We start from the raw sequence: 20,707 nt of genomic DNA on the forward strand, positions 1-20,707 counted from the left end.
CTGACAGTGAGAAGGAAAGGGGACAGGGTCGGGTTGGGAGCAAACTCTCCCACCTTGCCAGTTTCCATTTTAGAACCTCGGGAGTCTGAGAATTCTTAGTTTAAAACTGGATTTCCTGATCATTATAAATATCTGTTTGTTGAGATGAGACTAGAAGATAAAATTTAGACATATGGTATATGGACTTGCTTTTGTAGTCTTAACCTGGGTCCTGAAAATGTTACAAAAACTATAAAATTCTGCACATCATACAAAATTCCATTTTATTTAAGATGGTTAAGATGGTCACCTGTTTATGAAAATCACATTAAGGTAACCAGGAAATTCCATTATGGACAGGAAGACTGGAAAGGCCAAAGGAAAAATCAAGTTCAATAAAAGACAATCCATCTAGTGACCTCTTTCCCTCTCTACATAAGTCTAAAGACTATCCAAATATCATTGTATTTCTTTTATAAAACTATACATTCATATGTGAACTTGGAGGGAGAAAAAGATATGAGAGCTAACAGTTGTTGTTTTTTTAATTAACAGAATGTTAGTTCTCTCTTCATGACACTTGTTTGGACTCCCTAAATGTAGAGCCTTGAATTCAAACTAAGTATTTCCAACTGAGTGAAGAGTGTCTATCTGCTTGGAATTTCTCTCACGGTCATTGCCATACAAATTATTTAGAAAACATACCCTGCCTTATGCTATCTTTCCTACTACAGAAGTATGTGGGTTGTTTTCAACATAACTTTTTGGCCATTTATGTCTGCTCTTCCCAACTGAACTGCAAGCTCTTTGAAAACAAGCTGGTTTCTATAATTTTCTGTATCTCCTCATTCTCTTCCCTAAGAGTTGCTCAGTAGATATTTATACATCCGTGATTTATTCAGTCATTTAGCAAATATTTACTGGATGCCTTCCATGTGCCAGGCTCTGTGACAAGCATGGGGAAACAGGACTGGACAGGACACTGGCTGAAAGATAGATACCTGGCACATAATAAGCACTCAGTAAATGAGTGATTAAGTGGATGGATAGATAGATGGATGGATGGATGGATGGATGGATGGATGGATGGATGGATGGATTCTGTACTACAGAGCTAAGTAATATCAAGAAGAATATATTAACCATTAAAGTTATCTTAGACTAAGAGTCATCAGGTGAAAGATATCAGCCTGTAGAATGCCTGTGACTCAAAAAAGAGGAAAATGTGGGGAAAATAAGACCAGCTCTAATTGGTACCTCTGGGCCCCCTCCGTGACCATTTAGTATGTGGCAATGAAATCTTGCAAAGAATTAAACCATGTCATAGAATTTTCTTTATAAAGAATTTGACTAACTCTAACACCCCAATTCTCACTTCTCCCAAATTTAGGGAGGAAGTATCTTGGGTGATGTCAATTCCAACAAAATCAGTGTATATAATAACACTATTGTGAGTTTTTACTGAGATCTGAAGTACTGATATGCAACGACTGACTTTAATTACAAATTTGCTTCATAAAGTCGTGAAATCACTACAGAGTATTACCCCGTCATTTTGCAACATGCAGTATAATATCGAAGCCATAGTTTATTTTTATTTTCTCCTTACAATGTTGTAAGAAAACCAAATTACCAAGCCAGAAGCTGATCTCCCCTACAAAGCTACTAATCTGAAGATGGTTAAGATGGTCACCTATTTACAAAAATCACATTAAGGTAACCATGAAATTCCATTAGGCACGGGAAGACTGGAAAGGCCGAAGGAAAAAAACAAGTTCAAAAAAAGACAACCCATCTAGTGATCTCTTTCCCTCTCTGCATAAGTCTAAACACTATTCAACTATCATTGTATTTCTTTTATAAAATTATACATTTATATGTGAAAGTGGAGGGAGAAAAAGAGATGAGCACTAATGATTGCATATCAGTATTTCAGATCTCAGTAAAAACTCACAATAGTGTTATTGTATACACGGAGTTCTTTGGAATTGACAGAGCACCAGCTGATTTCAAACAGAGCTTCACAGCTTTATGAAAGAGAACCATATTTGGCCATCAATGAATTACTAGTAAAATGAAATATCTCCCTGGAAGGAGAAGGGAAATCAACAGTCAAAGAAACTTAATAACAAGCCAACCAGGGCATGCAAAGTCTTTTTGTAGAAAAGACATACATTATTCATATTGTAAAATCTCAAGCCAAAGGTGGAAAGTCTGGGTTACCAATAATATTCTTCTTAAAATCACTATCTCTTTTCCAAGGGGAAATGAAAGCTGCATCATTCGCCTTCTTCTGGGTCCACAGACTCAACAATGTCACTTAAAGGCAGGAGGAGAAACAGCAAAGAGAAAGAAATCCTCCCGAAAACATTAAAGAATTTTCCTTTTGAGCAGAAGAAGCACTGAGACATTTCAGCTAAGAAAACGGAGGGGCCATTCCCTCACTCCTTAGGAGATGTATCCAGACCCTTGACACGTTCTAGGAACAATTCAAAATTAGGACACGGAGAGAGATTCCTCCAGTCCAACTGGAAACACTTCCAATCTCCCCTTCAATTATCCTAAGACAGTTTCACGCCATAAGCTTTCTAATGCTTCGATGGCAGACTGTTTAGAAGATATGTCGACATTTTAAAGCAAGTACCTGCAAGGAACAGGGAGTTAATGAAAGTAAATTGATCCTGGCTAACCCAACCTGAGAGCTGGCTGAGCCTGAGGTGACCCCACTAGGGAGCACTAAGTAACTCAACGTATTATGTACAAGGGGATCTCTATTCTCACGTTGTTTTCATTTTGTGCTCAACTTGAATTGCCTGGAAACTATCTCTGTGTGGATAAGGAGTGGCATCCATTTGTTATATTACATGTGCTTAAAAATCCTAGCCATGTTACCAAGTAACATTGTTACCAATGTTATTTTATCAAGTAGAAATGTATTATTGTAAAAAAATATTATTGTAAAAAAAAGAAAGATTTTACTAGTGACCCTTCATCCGGCATGAATAAAAGGCCAATACAAATCCCCAGGGGGGAAAAAAAGTCAGAATGTGCCACTCGCCATTCTGTTTGCTTTACTGAATCCTTTGACTGTTTTAGTTCCTAGCTCATACAGTTTATGCTTGGTCATCCCACCAAACTCTTCGTAGTCATCAGGAAGGAATCAAACATAATCACTACCGCTTCTGCCCTCACGCGTTGGCCCTTCCTGAAAGATGTTCCAACTACAGAAACTGAACAGAAAAGCTCTGGATTTTGCCAACATAATGTACTCCTTCCTCCACGACGTATGAAGCTCACCCCTCACACTGCTCTTTTACCTGCTGGGAAACAGGCCACATCCGTGAAATCTTTCTTTGCCATAACCCTGGTCCCAAGTTTCTGGGCGTGCATTCATGGACAGCCCATTGGCAACGTTAGAAATGATTGCTGGAATCCAGTGGCTTCCTCCACCATGGCCAAAAATGCTTTCCATTGAATTCATAATAACAGCATTTTGCACTGATGTGTTTGTCTCCTCGAAGCACTCTGCCACCATTAATGAACTAAATCAGCCTTTGCTATTTTATGATCTTTCTCATTAAAATTTTCTCTGTGGCAGTCGCTTATGGAATGTTGTTTTCTTTTAGCAAACACTGCACTTAACTAATGTAAATTCATTTTTAAATTATGTGCTCACATAGAAAATGTCCCCAGAATATATTTTTAATGCTGCATCCTTAACATTACAGGGAGCATTTTAAACCATAAAGACACATATGCTCTGCAATGTAGTCTTCTCTAAGTACTTGTAAATTACTTATTAAAAACAACAACCCCCAAAGTAAATATGTTGTAACTGCCAGTGATGGAAATGGGGCTTGTTTGCTCTGAGAAGCCTATTACTGTTCAATTATTTGCATACTATTAAGTGCTTGGTTTGCTGGTGGAATAGATGTTACTCAAGAAAATGCTGCAGTGGGCAAAGAAACTGAATCCTCAACTGGCCGTGTTGTAACTGCTGGACCGCTCTATACAAGTGCTGGTGGCTCATCACCAGGAATTTGATCTCAAGTGGGAAGGAATGTGTCTCCACAAAAAAAAAAAGTGTATGTGCACTGCCAGGTTTAGACAGGGGTGGGATCCTAGAGACCCCAGGTTGAGAAACTCTATAAACATTGGTTGGTTGCCACCCAACTTCTGTTGCCCAGTCTCTAATTCCTGTTTAAGGAAGCACCATATTCCATTCTGAGCCTTGTGCTTAGACTAGAGTTGAGCCTACCCCCAGCTCCAAAGGTAGGACCCCTGTCCCTCCTGATTGGTTTGGGGATGGACACATGACCCAGGACTAAGTCAACCTAGCTTATCACATTCTCTTCATCTCAGGGATTAATATAGAGAAGATGTGTTCTCTACATTAGTCCGATCAGTCTAACCATGAGCTTTTCCTGGGGATTCTCCTTTGTATGGGACAGTGTGATGATCTAAGACTTGCAGCTGGTAGAGTCGTTTACATCCTGAAGAGGGAAGCTTAGGGTGTCCTGGGCGGCCTCCATGTAGACTTGGGGGAGGACTCCATGGAAAACAGAGCAGAGACACAGGCAAATCTGGGACCTCGCTGATATTGTTGAATCTGTACCAGACAGAGAATGGACTGAACTGATGTGACAAAGAAACACCAAAATGCAGTGGCTCAAAAAGATAGTGCCTGTGGGAAACTCGTTATCACCATCAGGTCTGTAAATGGGCGGGTAGGTGAGCAAAACCAGTCGGCATTTAGGGGCTGTGAGGTCGACAAGGGCCCCAGGATCTTCCTAACTTGTTGTTCTGTCCCCCTAGAGCAGTGATTTGCACCCTTTTTCATCTCCTGGCACACACAAACTAATTACTAAAATTCTGTGGCACACCAAAAAAGTATATTATGTTTTTTGCCGATATGTCAAAAAAAAAAAGGTATAATTTTTGACTCATTCATACTGACGGCTATTGTTGTGTTGGCTGTTGTCATTTTTTTATTTGGCAGTCTAAGGGGAAAGAGGTCAGTGCCCCTGACTAAATAGTCAGGTATTGAATGTTTTAAAAATTCTTGCGAGACACGGGTTGAAAATCGCCATCTTAAAGTATTGTCCTCATGTTGCAAGGTAAAGGCTGGGTCAGTGATCCCATCACATTCATGTTTCAGTTGCAATATAGGAAGGAAGGAAGGAAGGAAGGAAGGAAGGAAGGAAGGAAGGAAGGAAGGAAGGAAGGGAGGGAGGGAGGGAGGGAGGGAGGGAGGGGAGGGAAGGAAGGAAGGAAGGAAGGAAGGAAGGAAGGAAGGAAGGAAGGAAGGAAGGAAGGGCATAAAGCTTATTTTAAGGCAGAGTTTATCAATTTCAATTCTATTGACATTTTGAGTCTGATAATTCTTTTCTATTGAGGATGAAATACACATTGCAGGATGTTTGGCAGAATCCCTGGTTTCTACCCACTGAATGCCCATATCACTCCCCTCCAAGTTATGACAATCAAAAATGTTTCCAGACATTGCCAAATGTCTTGGGAGTGGAGTGAAAAATAGCCAGTATTTTAAGGATACACTGTGGAGTTTACACACATCACTTCCATTCACTTCCAATAGCCAGAAGTTAGTCAGTTGGCCATAGTGAGTCATAAGAGAGTGTGGGATAAATATTTCTAGCTGGTGCCCAGGTAAAGCTAGCAATAAAACTCCAGGAGCTTTATTGCTAAAAAAGAAGGGAGAAAATCAATTTTAGGAGACAATTAATAATCTTTGCCACACAGCCCTACTTCTGGGTTTTTCCATTACATAAACCAATAAGTTACCTTTCCAATTTATAACATTTTGAAATGGATTTTTCAGTCACTTGGAATTCAGAACCCAAGTTGATACAAGTATTACTTTCCTCATCTAAGACTGTAAGTTGAAATTTAGGGAACATCATACAAAGGAAAAAGGATGAAAGGAGTAATACTGAAGTCACTCAGAAGCTGGATCCTGGCTCGAGGGATTGAACAAAACAGCTGAAATGAGGCTGTTCTGTATTAAGGGAGGTCTTTGGTTGGAAGGAAAAGGCCGGGTTACAAGGGCCCCGGTCATTGTGGTAGTTAAGAAAGAAGACGGTATAATTATGCAAAATTGTTGAAATGAAAACTGCAGGCATCTTGCATTATTCGGCTTTGAACTGCTGCTTTCTAGTTCTCGTTGTAAATAGAAAACGTCTTTAGTGGCCCCTTTGCATCTCAGACAAAAGGATCATTGCTTACAGCCAGCTGTTTTGCAATTATATTTCTATGAAGTTGGCATAATTTGACATCAGAACTGCCTGAGGGAAGAAGGCCAAGACAATGTGCTGGGGTATTAGCGTGTGGAATAGTCATAGAAGAAGCCCCCATGTTACAAGTGGATGGATGGTCTTCCCAAAACTCATCTCAAAGCCAGTAGTTCTGAATTCAAAATGTTTCCCATAGGAATATCATTTATCTGTTATTAGATCGCCACAGAAGTCCTCCAAAACCAGGAAATGAAAATAGGGACAGTGTGCAAACACAAAAGAAAATCCTGCAGGGCAGAGAAAGGTTGGTCTTTCAAAGAGAAAGTTTCTGAGAAAATCATCAGTAAAATCTTCAGGGAAGAGATGATTTTTAAACCCAGACTTAGATGAAAAAAGAAGGAAATGACATTTCAGGCTAAAGGACATAGTATTTCACATTCTCTATGAGGAACAGCCTGTGGTGGGAGCGTGTCAGGTGTGGGCCTGGTTGTTTCAGCAACACATTCCCACATGGCAAAATACTCACTCGCCTCTGGGCCCGCCTACCTACTCCTCTGTGCCTTTAAAAGGGCCAATAAGGCTCCGATTTTCTGTTTCCTTTAGGGAGATATGAAAGGGCAAGGTTGTGGGTTTAATCCCCAGTCAAGGCACATACAAGAATCAACCAATAAATGCATAAATAAGTGGAACAACAAGTCAATGTTCCCCCTTCCCTCTCTCTCTCCTTTCTCTCTCTCTAAAATCAATAAATAAAATAAAAAGGAAAGAAAATGCGAGGCGTATATATATATATATATATATATATATATATATATATATATATATTATTCATCCACACAAAAAAAAATAAAGAAATCCTGCCATAAAGAAATCCTGCCATTTGCAACAGCATGGGTGGACATTGAAGGCTTTATGTTAAGTGAAATAAGTCAGACAGAGAAAGACAAATATTGCATTATCTCACTTATATGTGGAGATATATATATATATATATATATATATATATATACGCCAAGCTCATAGAAAGAGAGTAGAATGGTGGTTGCCAAGAGCTGGGGGGAGTGAAGGAGATGTTGGTCAAGGGGTATAAACTTCCAGTTATAAGATGACTAAGGTCTGGGGATCTACTGTACAACATGGTGACTACAGTTGGTAATGGTATATTTTATATTTGAAAGCTACTAAGAGAGTAGAACTTAAAAGTTCTCACCACACACACAAAATTGTGATTATGTGAGGTGATGGATGTACTAACTAACCTTACTGTGGTAATCATTCACAATACATATGTTTTCAAATCGTCACATTGTGCATCTTCAACTTACACAGTGTTATGTCAGTTATCCTATATAATAGAAGACTAATATGCAAATCGACCGAATGGCAGAACAACTGGTCACTCTGATGTGCACTGCCCATCTGAGGGCACACGCTCAATGCAGGAGCTGCTGCCTGGTGGTCAGTGCGCTCCCACAGGAGGAACACTGCTCAGCCAGAAGCTGGGCTCATGGCTGGCCAGCACAGCAGATGGACATCCCCTGAGGGGTCCTGGACTGCGAGAGGGCACAGGCCGGATGGGGGACCGCCTCCCATCCCCAGTGCACGACATTCGTGCACTGGGCCTCTAGTATCTCAATAAAGCTGGGTGAAAAAGAATAGGACCTCTGAGTTACTGCCACCGTGGTCATGGCTGGATGCGAATTCTCCTGCAAAGTAAGTTGCTTTGGTACCTGTGTCAGAATGAATCTGCAAAGGCAAAGACTAATTCCACCTCTTTAGAACAGGACCAAACCTGCTCCTCTCCCAGCCCTCTGTCCTCTCTGTTAAGTATAGGAAATTACAGAGTACCCCTGAGTCATTGTCGGAACTGGCAGATTTGCTCATGAAAGTCACAGGTTAGCAGCGTTACCTCTCAGATCTCATGGAAGCACAGGTACCTTAGGGCCCTCACATGTACTGCTCTTTCTGGAGGATACAAGCTTCCGCCACATCTTCAGATGACTGGCTCCTTCCCCTGTCTTTCTGTTCTTAGCTCAAACCTGGCCTCCTCAATAAGGACAGTGCTAATCACCTTTTCTACATTACCCTGTTCTCCCCGAGGCATTAATCACATAACATCAGAGCTCACATTGAAATCTGAAATTACTAATATCTTGTCGGGGTTTTAATTTGCTTACTCAAATGGCAGATGCACAAGGAGCTTTCTTGTCATTTGCTGTCTTAAATGAATAAGTAAATAGTCATTGTGTTTCTCTTGAGAAAAACCTAGGCCTTAGGTTGAAGTTTTAACTCATAGACATAGGAAGCATAAATGTTGATTTGGGGGTTATTTAGTATTTTGATATTAGTCAGTGCCAAGGAGCAACTGGAGACTTGACCATTTTGTAGATGTACTAGGGGTTAGGATGGTGGAGCCAGGGAACTTCATGAGCAAATAAGGTTTCTGAACCAAAAATCAACCTTGGCTGTGAACAGCAAGATACACTATCATGCTGAAACCGGTTTTGCTCAGTGGATAGAGCGTCGGCCTGCAGACTGAAAGGTCCCAGGTTCGATTCCGGTCAAGGGCATGTACCTGGGTTGCGGGCACATCCTCAGTGGGGGGTGTGCAGGAGGCAGCTGATCGATGTTTCTCTCCCATCGATGTTTCTGACTATCTATCTGTCTCCCTTCCTCTCTGTAAAAAATCAATAAAGGCTGTGAACAGCAAGATACACTATCATACACAAGCCGTATTTTCCCTTTTCTTTGCTACTATTTACAGTGTTTTTCTAAAAAAAAAAACTGACCAACTAGTTAGTTGACAGAGCTGTTTCTCATCTCTATATCTGGTTTTTCATTTTGATTAAAATCTCCCTTGACTGGATGTAGCATTAAAAACAAACAAAAACAGAAAAACCCAAGTAATGTGGGCCTGGGGCAATGGGAAGAAGACAGGACTGAGGGTAAGGAGACCCAGATTATGAGGCCCTAAGGAAGTTCCACGTACTCATTCAACAAAAACTGAAGAGTGCCAGGTACTGTTTAGTAAATTCAATTAATGAACATGGCAGACCAAGTTTCTGTCCCTCAGGAGTTATGTTCTACTGGGGATAGGAAGAGGAAGATAAGAACATTTTTTTGATCTGCAGTTTTATCTTCTAAAAATATGTGGGCAGACCAGATCATCTGTCAAGATCCTCCCAGCTGTACATGTTTTGAAAGAGAGGGAAGAAATGTTGGAAGGCTTAGCAGCGGTTACTAGGAGAATAAAATCATGGGTGATTTAAGTTTCACTTTTTTTTAACATTGCTTTCTGATTTTTTTTTCTATAATGAACATGCATTATATGTGAAGTAGAAAAAATGTTTAAGAAAACAGTAGATTTTCCTCTAGAACGTAAGCATTGGTTCTTGGTGAGTTGAAGGTATGTCAGTTACCCATTAGTACTGAGAACTGTAAATGGGAATCATCTCACCGCCTCAGTGACCTACTTTTTACTTTACCTTTACCTAACGAGGCCGTGGGGAAGCTGCTAAGGGGATCTTCTGCTCCTTTTCTCATTACCTGTGTGTGTGCTGGCTTATTCTCTTTTCCCTGAACCCTGGAAGCTCTTCTCTACCTCAGGATGCTCAGGCACAGCCACTGGCTCTCTCTCCTCTCTTCTCTTTCCTCTCTCCTGTCTCTTTCTCTTTCTCAGCCTCTTCTTACCTCCAACCTTCTTATCTCACTTTCCTCCCCAGAGAGGCCTTACCTGGATGGTCTAAAAATTTCATTCCTACCTTGGACTCACCATACTAAACCTGGTAGTCCCTATCATGTCTCTATCCTACTCTTTTCCTCTAGTGCATTCTTCTCAACTTGTAATTTCATGTGCTTTTCTTTTCTTTACAAGCTTATTGTCTATTTCCCGCACAAGTCTGAAGTTCCATCATAAAAACGGGGATGGTCTGTTTTGTTCACTACTCAATCCCTAAGGTCTAAATAACATTGGTTCAGTAAATAAGTAAATGAATGAATGAAACGACTCCTTTGTCCTCTATCAAGAGCTATTTCCATACAGTGCCAGCTCACAAGAGCCAATTGTTAAATATTCAGAACTTTAGACGTTAAACTGTTCATAGCTTGAAATCGGCTCTGCTGACAGTATTTATATCATGGACATTGGCAAATGCTACATGTCAAGTCATTTTAATTTTTTATCCAAAGAGCTGGTTTACCAGCACACCACTGCTCTCATATTCTAAACCCAACCATAAATATTGACAATACAATGGCAAAAAAACATAGCCCACAGGTTGATTACAATCTTTCCATAAAAAATTAAATTTTAAAAAACACTAACTATATGCTATGCAATTATTTTCCTGTTGGGAATTCTTGGCCTTTTATAAGCTAAATTATAATCTAAAATATGTGTCTAGAATCTCCTAAACATTTTGCTTCTGTTTTTCAGATCCTTATGTGAAGATTCATCTGATGCAGAATGGCAAGAGGCTGAAGAAGAAGAAGACAACAATTAAAAAGAACACACTCAACCCCTACTACAATGAGTCATTCAGCTTTGAAGTACCCTTTGAGCAAATCCAGGTAATGTCAAACATAATTTTGTCTTCCCATTTAATTTCATTTATTCAGACCACACAAGCTAAACACACAGACACTGTATATTATCAGAGCACATGCCTTCATTAGAACTGCCATTCTTATTCCCGTGCACATTTTATGCTTAAGCTATATCAAGAGAAGGCTAAAATACACAGCCCAGGATGTGCTGACTAATCAGCCAAACACAGCTGGCCTTCTCTTGAGCAGAAATAAAAAGGACATCAATAGAACAACTATACTAACCCAAAATGTATATTTGTAAAGATTAAAAGGTCCAGAACAAATGAATTTTCACTATTTACTCCCAGGCCATAATATGTAATTCTTCTAAGCACATCTTTACAGAAAAAAAAAAAATAGCAATAAGGGAAGTATATTGGTTGACGCTAAATATGCAGTATCTTTAAGTTTTATTATTAAAAGACAATTAACAGCCCTGGCCAGTGTGGCTCAGTTGGTTAAATGTTGTCCCATGCACAAAGGGGTCACTGGTTAGATTCCCAGTCAGGGCACATAGCCAGGTTGCAAGTTCCCCAGTTGGGGTGCATGCTGGAGGCAGTCAATTAATATTTCTCTCTCACATCTATGTTTCTCTCTCTCCCTCTCTCTCTAAAAAAAAAAATCAAAAAAGACATTTTTTAAAAGACAATTAACAATAGAAAAATTAGGCTAAATTGTATTTTTATTTGTTTAAATTTAGCTCCTTGTTTCTGAATCTGAGGGAATGGGTATTTTTATAAAAATGAATCCTTACTTTGCAGATAATAATTGTTATGATAGGAAGTATATTAGAAGACTTTGTGGTTATCAAAATAGGATGCTACATGTAGCCCAAATGATAGCATATGATCTTATTATTTAGCCATTTTTAAATAAAATTTAATTTAAGGTTTTCTCACTTCATATCCATAGTTAGACTTTTAGAGTCCAAAATTCATAACCAATGATTTTGGGTTATTTTATTGGTAATTTTTAATGGGTATCAGAGAGTTAAAATGCTTAAATCAACACTACTTTTTATTAAGTACTTGATATGGGTCCATCTTTTCATAACATAAAAGTTTGTCCATATTTGAAGGAGAAATGAAGGATAGGCATCAAAACAACTTGGAGCCCTCTACAGGCCCAGAATAACAAGTCAATGAATACTCTTCAGTTGCATGTTTTTACTTTTAATCTATTCTTAGAATGCAGAGCCTTATGAACGAATCACACCTTTATTCTATGAAAAAGCTAAGAAAATAGCCACATTTATTGTATGTTTATTTAGTGCCTAGCCCCACATTAAGCACTTTATACATATAATCTCATTTAACCCTTACAATAACCTTATGAGAGAGATTCCATTATTATCCCAATTTTACATATAAGGAAACTGAGGCTTAGAATTTCCTCATATGTCAAATAGAAGTAATAACAGGATCCACATCAAAGTAAGATTATGCATATAAAAGTGCTTTGGACAGTGCCAAGCACATAGGAACACTCAGTAAGTGGTTCCCATCATTATTACTATTCACAATGCTAGTGTTGTCTCTTTTTCAAATCAACATTTTATTAGAAAATGGATCTAACAGTAGATTAAAGCAATATATAAATCAGCACTGTCCAACAGAACTCTGTGAGGATGGAGATATTTTATCATTTGTGCTGTCCAATATGGCAGCCACCAGCCACAAGTGGGCAATGAGCACCTCAGTCACAGGTGTGAACAAGGAACTTCATTTATTTTTCACTTAAACAGCTACATGTAGCTAGTGTTTTATATAGGGCAGGGTTTTTTTTTTGTTTGGTTGGGGTTTTTTTATGTTTTTATTGATTTCAGAGAGAGGAAGGGTGAGAGAGTCAGAAACTTCAATGATGAGAAAGAATTATAGCTCTGCCTCCTGCAAGCCCCCTCCTGGGGATCGAGCCCAAAACTGGGGCATGTGCCCTGACCTGGAATCCAATTGGTAGCCTCCTGGTTCATGGGTCGATGCTCAACCACTGAGCCACACTGGCCAGGCTATAGGGCAGTTTTTAAAAAATCAGTGATCCCACCGTCCTCACATTGATTCACGGTTTTTATATTACATTTCTCATGTACATTTTCACGTGGCAGCAAAGTGGACATACTTGTTTACTTTCAACAGCTGTTACGTAAGTAAATGACATTGCAGAAGACACTGCCTCCTGCCCCCAATTCCTTGTTCACTAGTCCGCACCAGTGAGCTCTCTGCTTCAGACCCACTGGCAAACCCCTAAGACATCCAATTATCTCCAACCATTTATCTTGCAATATTTGTTCAGTGAACTCTTCTAAGTTCTAAGACCTTTTTCCTATGGAAACTAACACCTCCTAGCATTTTGGGTTTTTTTTAAGTCAGCAAAACAATATCAGGCAGGGCACTGAGATGAAAAATCCTATTGTAAACCTTCCCCTTTGAGTGACAATTCTGTACCCGGTTTTTGAAAAATAAATGTCCCTTTTCAACTATAAATTGCAGCAAATGCACACATATTGAAAATGAAGTGCATGAAAAACAGAACATATGCTGGGTTTCCGGGGCAGCAATTTGGAGGAGATAACACTTTGTCAGGAGAGAGCCTGCGCCCCGTATAGAGTACAGTAGGCCCGGGAAGGATGGGCTCGCCTGTCACTGCCTCCCTCCTCCTCTGCTCCTTAAGTCAATGTATTCTTTTCATTTTTCCCTTCCCAGCAGGCTGCTTTCCACATCTTTGCTTTCCCTAGAGAAAGTAATTGAGCATTTCACATGCTATCATAGGGGTTTAGGTTTCCTCTATCCTGCAGTTATAGGGTTATCTGTCTTTCTGTCTCTATCCCTAAGAAATGTATTCTGCGAGAAGAAAAAAAATGCCGATTTATAAATGCACATGAAAATGTTGCATTCCTTTCCTCAAGCCCCCAAAATGTATAAACTATACATGCGGCTGGAAAAATTAATCCAACGCCTTCATTCATAAGGATATTGTTGAGTGTTACTAATCAATACATTCCTAGCTGAATAATCAAAATTCATCCCTTTCGTGTTACCTTTGGGCACAAGGTCCCCAACGCCCGCCCCCTTCCCTGCAACCTGACTGCATCCTGATGTATTTGCATGGAAAGTTTCTGAAAACCAAGCTCAGTTCCAAACACCATCCAGTGGGAAGGTAATTCCCTTGGCCATAAAACAATCCCAGGCTGCACAAAGGAAGACAGAAGTTTGTGCCCTTTATCACCAGTGTGTTTCATTTCACATTCTACATTTCACTTTGAGAAGTGATCATTTTCTCCGATCTGAACCTGCACCTGGGCACCCTCTGCCACACATGGTGCAAGAACGCAGACCTCAGAGGACAAAGTCTACACAGGGCCAGCACTCCACTGGGCTCCATCTGGCCCTGGCTTCTATCGCTGCATTTTCTGCTCTTTTTAATGCGCCACGAAATGTTATGCATTCTACTTTACTCTAAAGTCTTCCCTTATCTTTGCATTCCATTTCTAGATTGGAGCCATTGCATATTTTGGCTAAATAAATTTATTCCTTAGGAAGCAGAACTAAAATGTGCTTTTAAAAAGTCTTTCTTTCATGTGATAATGGTATGGATTTGCTTTCGTCAGTTCAGTCAGTTCAAAAAAGTAAGTTATTACAGAAACCCTCAAAATCTAATGGAATCACCAAAATAAAATCCTATGTGGCCCCAAAAGGTTATTTCCATTTGATGTCGGTGCCGGATTCATAGTAGTTTTACTCAATAAATGTTTATTGAGAGCATGTATGAATGAAAAATACTATCTTTACTTGGTTACTACTTTTTAAAGACTTTTACTCTACTGTCACATCTGGTATTCACAACAATTTTGTGACCAGCTGAAATTCTAGATTAGTTTTATGGAAAATATTGGCTCTCCCCCTCCCCGCAGAGTGGGATTGCTGTACATGGCTGCTTTGGGAATTGTAACCAGAAAAAGAATGGTCTGAGTGTCAATGTCAGAAATTTCCCGGATGAGACAACTGAAACAAATGCATTCATAGATGAATATGAGTTGACACAAGCAGCAGAGCATGTGGTTTACAGCATGGACTCTGGGAACCAAAAGACTCATTCCTTCTATGACCTCAGGCCAGCTTCTTACCTTCTCTGAGCTCCATCTCTTCTCTATAGAATGGCAATACTAATAGACTCTATTGCAGCGGTTCTCAACCTGTGGGTCACCAACCTGGGGTCACGACCCCTTTGGGGGTCGAACAACCCTTTCACAGGGGTCGCCTAAGACCATCAGAAAACACATATATAATTACATATTGTTTTTGTGATTAATCACTATGCTTTAATTATGTTCAATTTGTAACAATGAAAATACATCCTGCATATCAGATATTTACATTATGATTCATAACAGTAGCAACATTACAGTTATGAAGTAGCAACGAAAATAATTTTATGGTTGGGGGTCACCACAACATGAGGAACTGTATTAACCCTTTGTGGTCCAATGTTATTTTTGGAATTCAAACAGTCTGGTCCAAATTAATTGACGGGATTGAATGTTGAACTTTTTAATGTTCTTATTGCTCGACGTTGGACCTGCTCCTAGCGCCTGGTCTGTCGAGTCAGCCTCGAGGTTGGACCGAAAAGGGTTAAAGGGTCGCGGCATTAGGAAGGTTGAGAACCACTGCTCTATTGTGAAAAGTACCGGAGCAGTGTATGAAAAAGACTTAGAAGAGTACCAAATACCTACTAAAAATGAACATTTACTGAGTATTTTGAAGGTGATGACAACAATGATAATAATAGTGGTGATGATGATGTAATGATGGCAAAATAGGAACAGCATCATATTCAAGTCGTTTTCACATGTTTGGAAACTGAGTCTTCTTATTTCCAATTCCTTAGCTCTCAAGGAAGCTTTGTAATAGGGAGGTATGTCCGGGCCTGGATGATTAATGTTTATTTTGTGTCCTCTTTCAGAAAGTGCAAGTGGTGGTAACTGTTTTGGACTATGACAAGATTGGCAAGAACGATGCCATCGGCAAAGTCTTTGTGGGCTACAACAGCACCGGGGCCGAGTTGCGACATTGGTCAGACATGCTGGCCAACCCCAGGCGACCCATTGCCCAATGGCACACCCTACAGGTAGAGGAGGAAGTTGACGCCATGCTGGCCATCAAGAAGTAAAGGAAAGAAGCCTTTCTGCATCTGCCCACATAGTGCTCTTTAGCCAGTATCTGTAAATACCTCAGTAATATGGGTCCTTGCGTTTTTCCAGCCATGCGTTCCTGACACAGTTCAGTGGTACTTCAAATCCTGTTTTAATTTGCACAAATTTAAAGGTAGAGAGCCCCTGAGTCCTTCATCATACAACTGCCCTCCAAATCTACTCTTCTTTTAAGCAATATGATGTGTAGATAGAGCATGACTGAACTTATTTATTGTATCACACAGTTGTACATACCAGTATGCTAAAGATTTATTTCTAGTTTGTGTATTTGTATGTTGTAAGCGTTTCCTAATCTGTGTATATCTAGATGTTTTTAATAAGATGTTCTATTTTAAACTATGTAAATTGACTGAGATATAGGAGAGCTGATAATATATTACTAGTATATGGTAAATATAGTATCGTCTGCATTCCCAGCAAAAATATCAACTTGTAAGGCACTAGTACAGTGAAACTGACATCTTAAAGGACAACTTAAACCTGAGCTTTCTATTGAATCATTTGAGTACCAAGATACACTTACACCACATATTTGGTGGGTGCGTCCAATTTTGTAGAATTTCTTCACAGGCAAATTAGCATGATCTGAGCAGCATCCAGGCTGACCTCCAGGAAGTATAGCCACAAAACAGAACAGCATCTGTCTGTACATATCTACAAAGCTAAAACCAGGGCTTCACTCTTACATTTGAAGGAGCAACTGAACAGGAGTCAATGATTTCATGTTATTGCATATAGAGTAGCAACTTGATGGTGTTGTGTGTGTATGTGTGTGTGTGCGCGCGCGTGTGTGCATGTGTGCATGTGTGTGTGCATTTGTTTAGGGATGGGGGTGGGTGGGAAGATGCTGAGGGGAGAAGTCAGCATTTCTGAAATATTGCCTGACTATTTCAAAAGAAACAAGTAGCTCTCCATTATCACCTTTATACAAAATGTGCATCCTGTGAATTCTGTTCCAGATTTCACACAGCTAATAATTCCAAAACATTTGCACACTAGACTTTGTAACAAGATATTTTATTACACAAAACCAGATTAGAAGGAATGCAGGATATTTTTAACACAGCAATCTGTGCTTATTACACAAAGTTACTTTGTGGTACACAGACAGTATTGTAATCCCATCAAAAGATGAAAAGCAAACAATTAGCCATAGTTCTGAATGCACTTCGATTAAGCCAAAACAGACAGCTAGTGATCTTTTTTATATGCTCTTTTTACTTAAAGAAGTTTTAATTTGTCCTTTAAAAAAAAAGGTGAAACAAAACCAAGAACAAGTTCTAGAAAACTGAAGCAACCTCTTATGTATTCTAGATGCTTGACTTAGGAGGAGTTTTTAAATGTTTTCAATGTTATTATGTAGTAAATGGCACTATTATGAAGCTACTAGTCATTCCATAAGAGTCTTCAAGGACTGCTCTGTGTAACACTGTGACTGCCTTGTGTGCTTAGACACGTAGTTTCCTCAGTGGATAGCACTCAATTTATCCCGTAGTGATATTGTACACAATACTGCCATTCCCTCTACTGCACTGCCCGAAGTGTGTAGCACAAACAGTTCTCGTTACAAAGGACCAACTCAGAACTGAAGAGCTATGCAGAGGACAAGGAAGATACACAGAACGGGGTGGGACACAGCATTTTGTCAAGCACTGTGCAATCTTCCGTATTTTCCCCACGATGGCAGACAACCACTCTGAAGGGCAGCCTGTTGTCACACTGCATCGAGTCTTTTCTCCCGCTCACTTCTGCGGCCCATTTGAACTCCAGGCCACAGAGAGCCGGGATGTGCTGAGGTGGGAGTTGATCGCCACCAATATCAAAACATAGTGGAGGAAAACTAGGCAGAAGACTTGAGGGTATCATGCCACACTTTTTTTTAACAACACGAAGAGAATTCAAAAAGGGCTGGTGGGAGACTTGGAACATGGGGTTAGCGGTTTCCTGAATTCTTGTCATTATTCTTTCCTCATCAAAGAAGAGGCGTACCCTTTGACCTTTCAGACCAGTGATAGCAAACTCTAGAACTGGGACAGACAAAAAGGACAAAAGAATAACTTCTCCCTCTTCTGTAGGTGATCCACACTTTAAAAAAAAAAAGAAAGAAAAACATAGATATTAGAAAATGTGGAAGGTTTGATGTAAGACTAGATACCAGTTTGAACAGAAGAGTCAAATGAGAATCTTTCCATTGTAAAGGGCCAACCCCATCAAAGAGAGGGAATTGATTGACTTGTAAAAATTCCTGAAATACCAGAAACTGACATCTCATTTTATTGTATTCAGCTTTACGTTGTTTACACTGAAACAGTACTTCAAAACAAGCAGGTTCGAGCTGCCGAAGACACATGATTTCTTGCATTCAAGTCCTACTAACGCATTCTCTCGCAACACTGCCAGACGTGGGTCTTGTCGCCACCGAATCAGTTGGTACTATACCACCTCTCACAAGTCAGTGACCGAACCTGCTCTAAGACCAAGACTCGCCCTCAGATAAGCCAGATGTACCTTTCTGACAAAGCTGTGTAAAGTGTTAGAATCGGATGCTCTAGAAAGATCCTAGTTGCCTTTGTGTATATTTACTGCCTGCTTGAGTGTTTCTATGTGTGGGTTTTCTCTGTATCTTGTAGAAATGTTGGGGTGTTTCCTTCTGCCATATGGCTCGTGGCCCGCGAGCCCACTACTTTAGCTGTATTTTACCTTCATTTTTGATGAGGTGGTTTAAATTTTGTTTCACTTCGTGTAGTGAATTCCACAGTAGTTTTCTGATTGTTGTTAAAAATAACTTCACATATTACCCGGATATTCAATAAAAATGTTTTATTTCCTGTTGATGTTGTGCCACCTTTCAACTCCTTTTCTTGCCTGACTCTGGGGGTCGGTCGATGGCCTGTGGACTCTGGGGCCGCTGGAGGCAGGGGCAGATCAACAATGCACCGAGCGCTGCCTCGGTTCCTGGCTGGGAACACAGCGGCTGGAAGGACACGATGCCCGGAGCGCGTGCGGCCAGAGTTCCTGGCAGCGTCCGTCTCAACATGTTTCTCTGTTTCTGGTCAATCCACCTGGCACAGCATCAGGCCTCCTGCTGTGCCCAAACTATGTCCTCCAGGGTTTTCACGCTTGAGCCTCAGCCACACAGCCTCTCCAGACTGGGATTGAAAGTCAGGTTTTTAAACCCCATTTTTGGAGGGCAGCATGATGTTAAATACCCTACCTGCTGCAATTCCTAGAGATAAAAGTAAATATCTTTCCTCCACTAAATGCCATGTTTTACTGGATGCTGGAGACACAATGAGTGACGTAACGAGGTCCTCCTGTCCCTGAGCCCACAGTCTCAGGCAGACGCAGAAAGGCACCATCACAATACACTGCGCTGTGCACCTCGGTCCCTGAGAATTTCACTAGAGCCAGTGGTCGGCAAACTGCGGCTCGCGAACCACATGCGGCTCCTGGTGTGCTACCCTGATCCCCCTACTGCACTGCTGACAGCTCACAGCTGTGTCCTTCTGACCTTCACTGAGGAAGCTGCCTGACTTAGGAAACCACGCATCCTCCCCGGGCAGCCCACATCCGTGGCCTCACGGGATCTCTCGAAGGCGCCACCTCAGTCTCATGGCCCAGGGTTAGTTGAGAATGCTCTTGCAGCCGCACTGCAGTGCAAATTCTTCCTCACAGTTTCCCTAGCCCCTTTACAGGTGTTATTCCCAAGAGCACTCCCCAGTGAGACCCCTTCATCCGAGAATCTGCATCCTGGGGAACCCATCTCATAACACATCCTTTGGGGTGAGGGAGCGATATCAAGAAAAGTTTCCTAGAGAAGACAACACCAGAGGGACATGCTAAAGGAACCGGTAGGAGTTATCCCAGTGTGTAGGCAAGACTGTGACAAAAAATACCTCATTTAACAAGGCTTCAAGTTTACCCATGGTAAGGTCTTTGACTGCTGGCTACATCCTATTCGCTTCGGCCAGCTTTCATTAGGCACCGCCACGTAGAGATGGCACTAAGCTAACACTGCTTCGACAGCCGGGGAGGGGCCACTTAGCTACTGCACACTCCGAGGAAACAACTGGCAGAGTGCTCAATGCAAGCTGAGAAAAGGATGTTGGAGGCAGTCCACCAGGATTAGGTGCAAAAAATAATCACTTGTTTGTTTTTCTTAAATAGCTCCTTGGCATTATGTACAAAATTAGAATATTTCTTTTTTTAAAATATGTTTTTATTGATTTCAGAGAGAGGAAAGGAAAGGGAGAGAGAGATAGACACATCAATGATGAGAAAGAATCATCGATTGGCTGCCTCCTGTAAAGCCCCTACTGGGGATCGAGCCGCAACCTGGGCATGTGCCCTGATTGGGAATCAAACCACGACCTCCTGGTTCATAGGTCAAGAGCTCCCCGGAGTCTCTCTCTTTCTCTTTTTTTTAACCCCTCACCCAAGAATATGTTGTTCTTTTTTATCTTTTAGAGAGAGAGGGAGGGAAGGAAACATCAATATGAGAAACATTGATCAGCCACACCAGCCCAGCTAGAATATTTCTTAATTAATTCACAAAAGCAAAAACAAAAAATCATCCATATTAGGGGCTTCAGTCAGGAAAACAAAACCACTCCATGGGTTTCAAAGAGGGAATTTTATAGGAAATTGGCCACAAAGAGAGAACCGAGAACGCATGGGAGAGACA

At 40.6% G+C, this 20,707-nt stretch overlaps 1 protein-coding gene across 1 annotated transcript in view; it reads left to right on the forward strand.

Moving 5' to 3' along the window:
- SYT1 (synaptotagmin 1) overlaps positions 1-18,857 on the forward strand; it is a 353,422-nt gene extending 334,565 nt beyond the window's left edge. Inside the window, exons 8-9 of the mRNA XM_023749755.1 lie at positions 10,666-10,799; positions 15,774-18,857. Of these exons, the coding sequence (XP_023605523.1) occupies positions 10,666-10,799; positions 15,774-15,980 (341 nt within the window). The 3' untranslated portion in view covers positions 15,981-18,857. The remainder of the gene's footprint in view (positions 1-10,665; positions 10,800-15,773) is intronic.
- The last annotated feature ends 1,850 nt before the right edge of the window (positions 18,858-20,707 follow it).

Source organism: Myotis lucifugus, unplaced genomic scaffold (assembly GCF_000147115.1).
Source record: "Myotis lucifugus unplaced genomic scaffold, Myoluc2.0 scaffold_9, whole genome shotgun sequence".
Taxonomy (NCBI): domain Eukaryota; kingdom Metazoa; phylum Chordata; class Mammalia; order Chiroptera; family Vespertilionidae; genus Myotis; species Myotis lucifugus.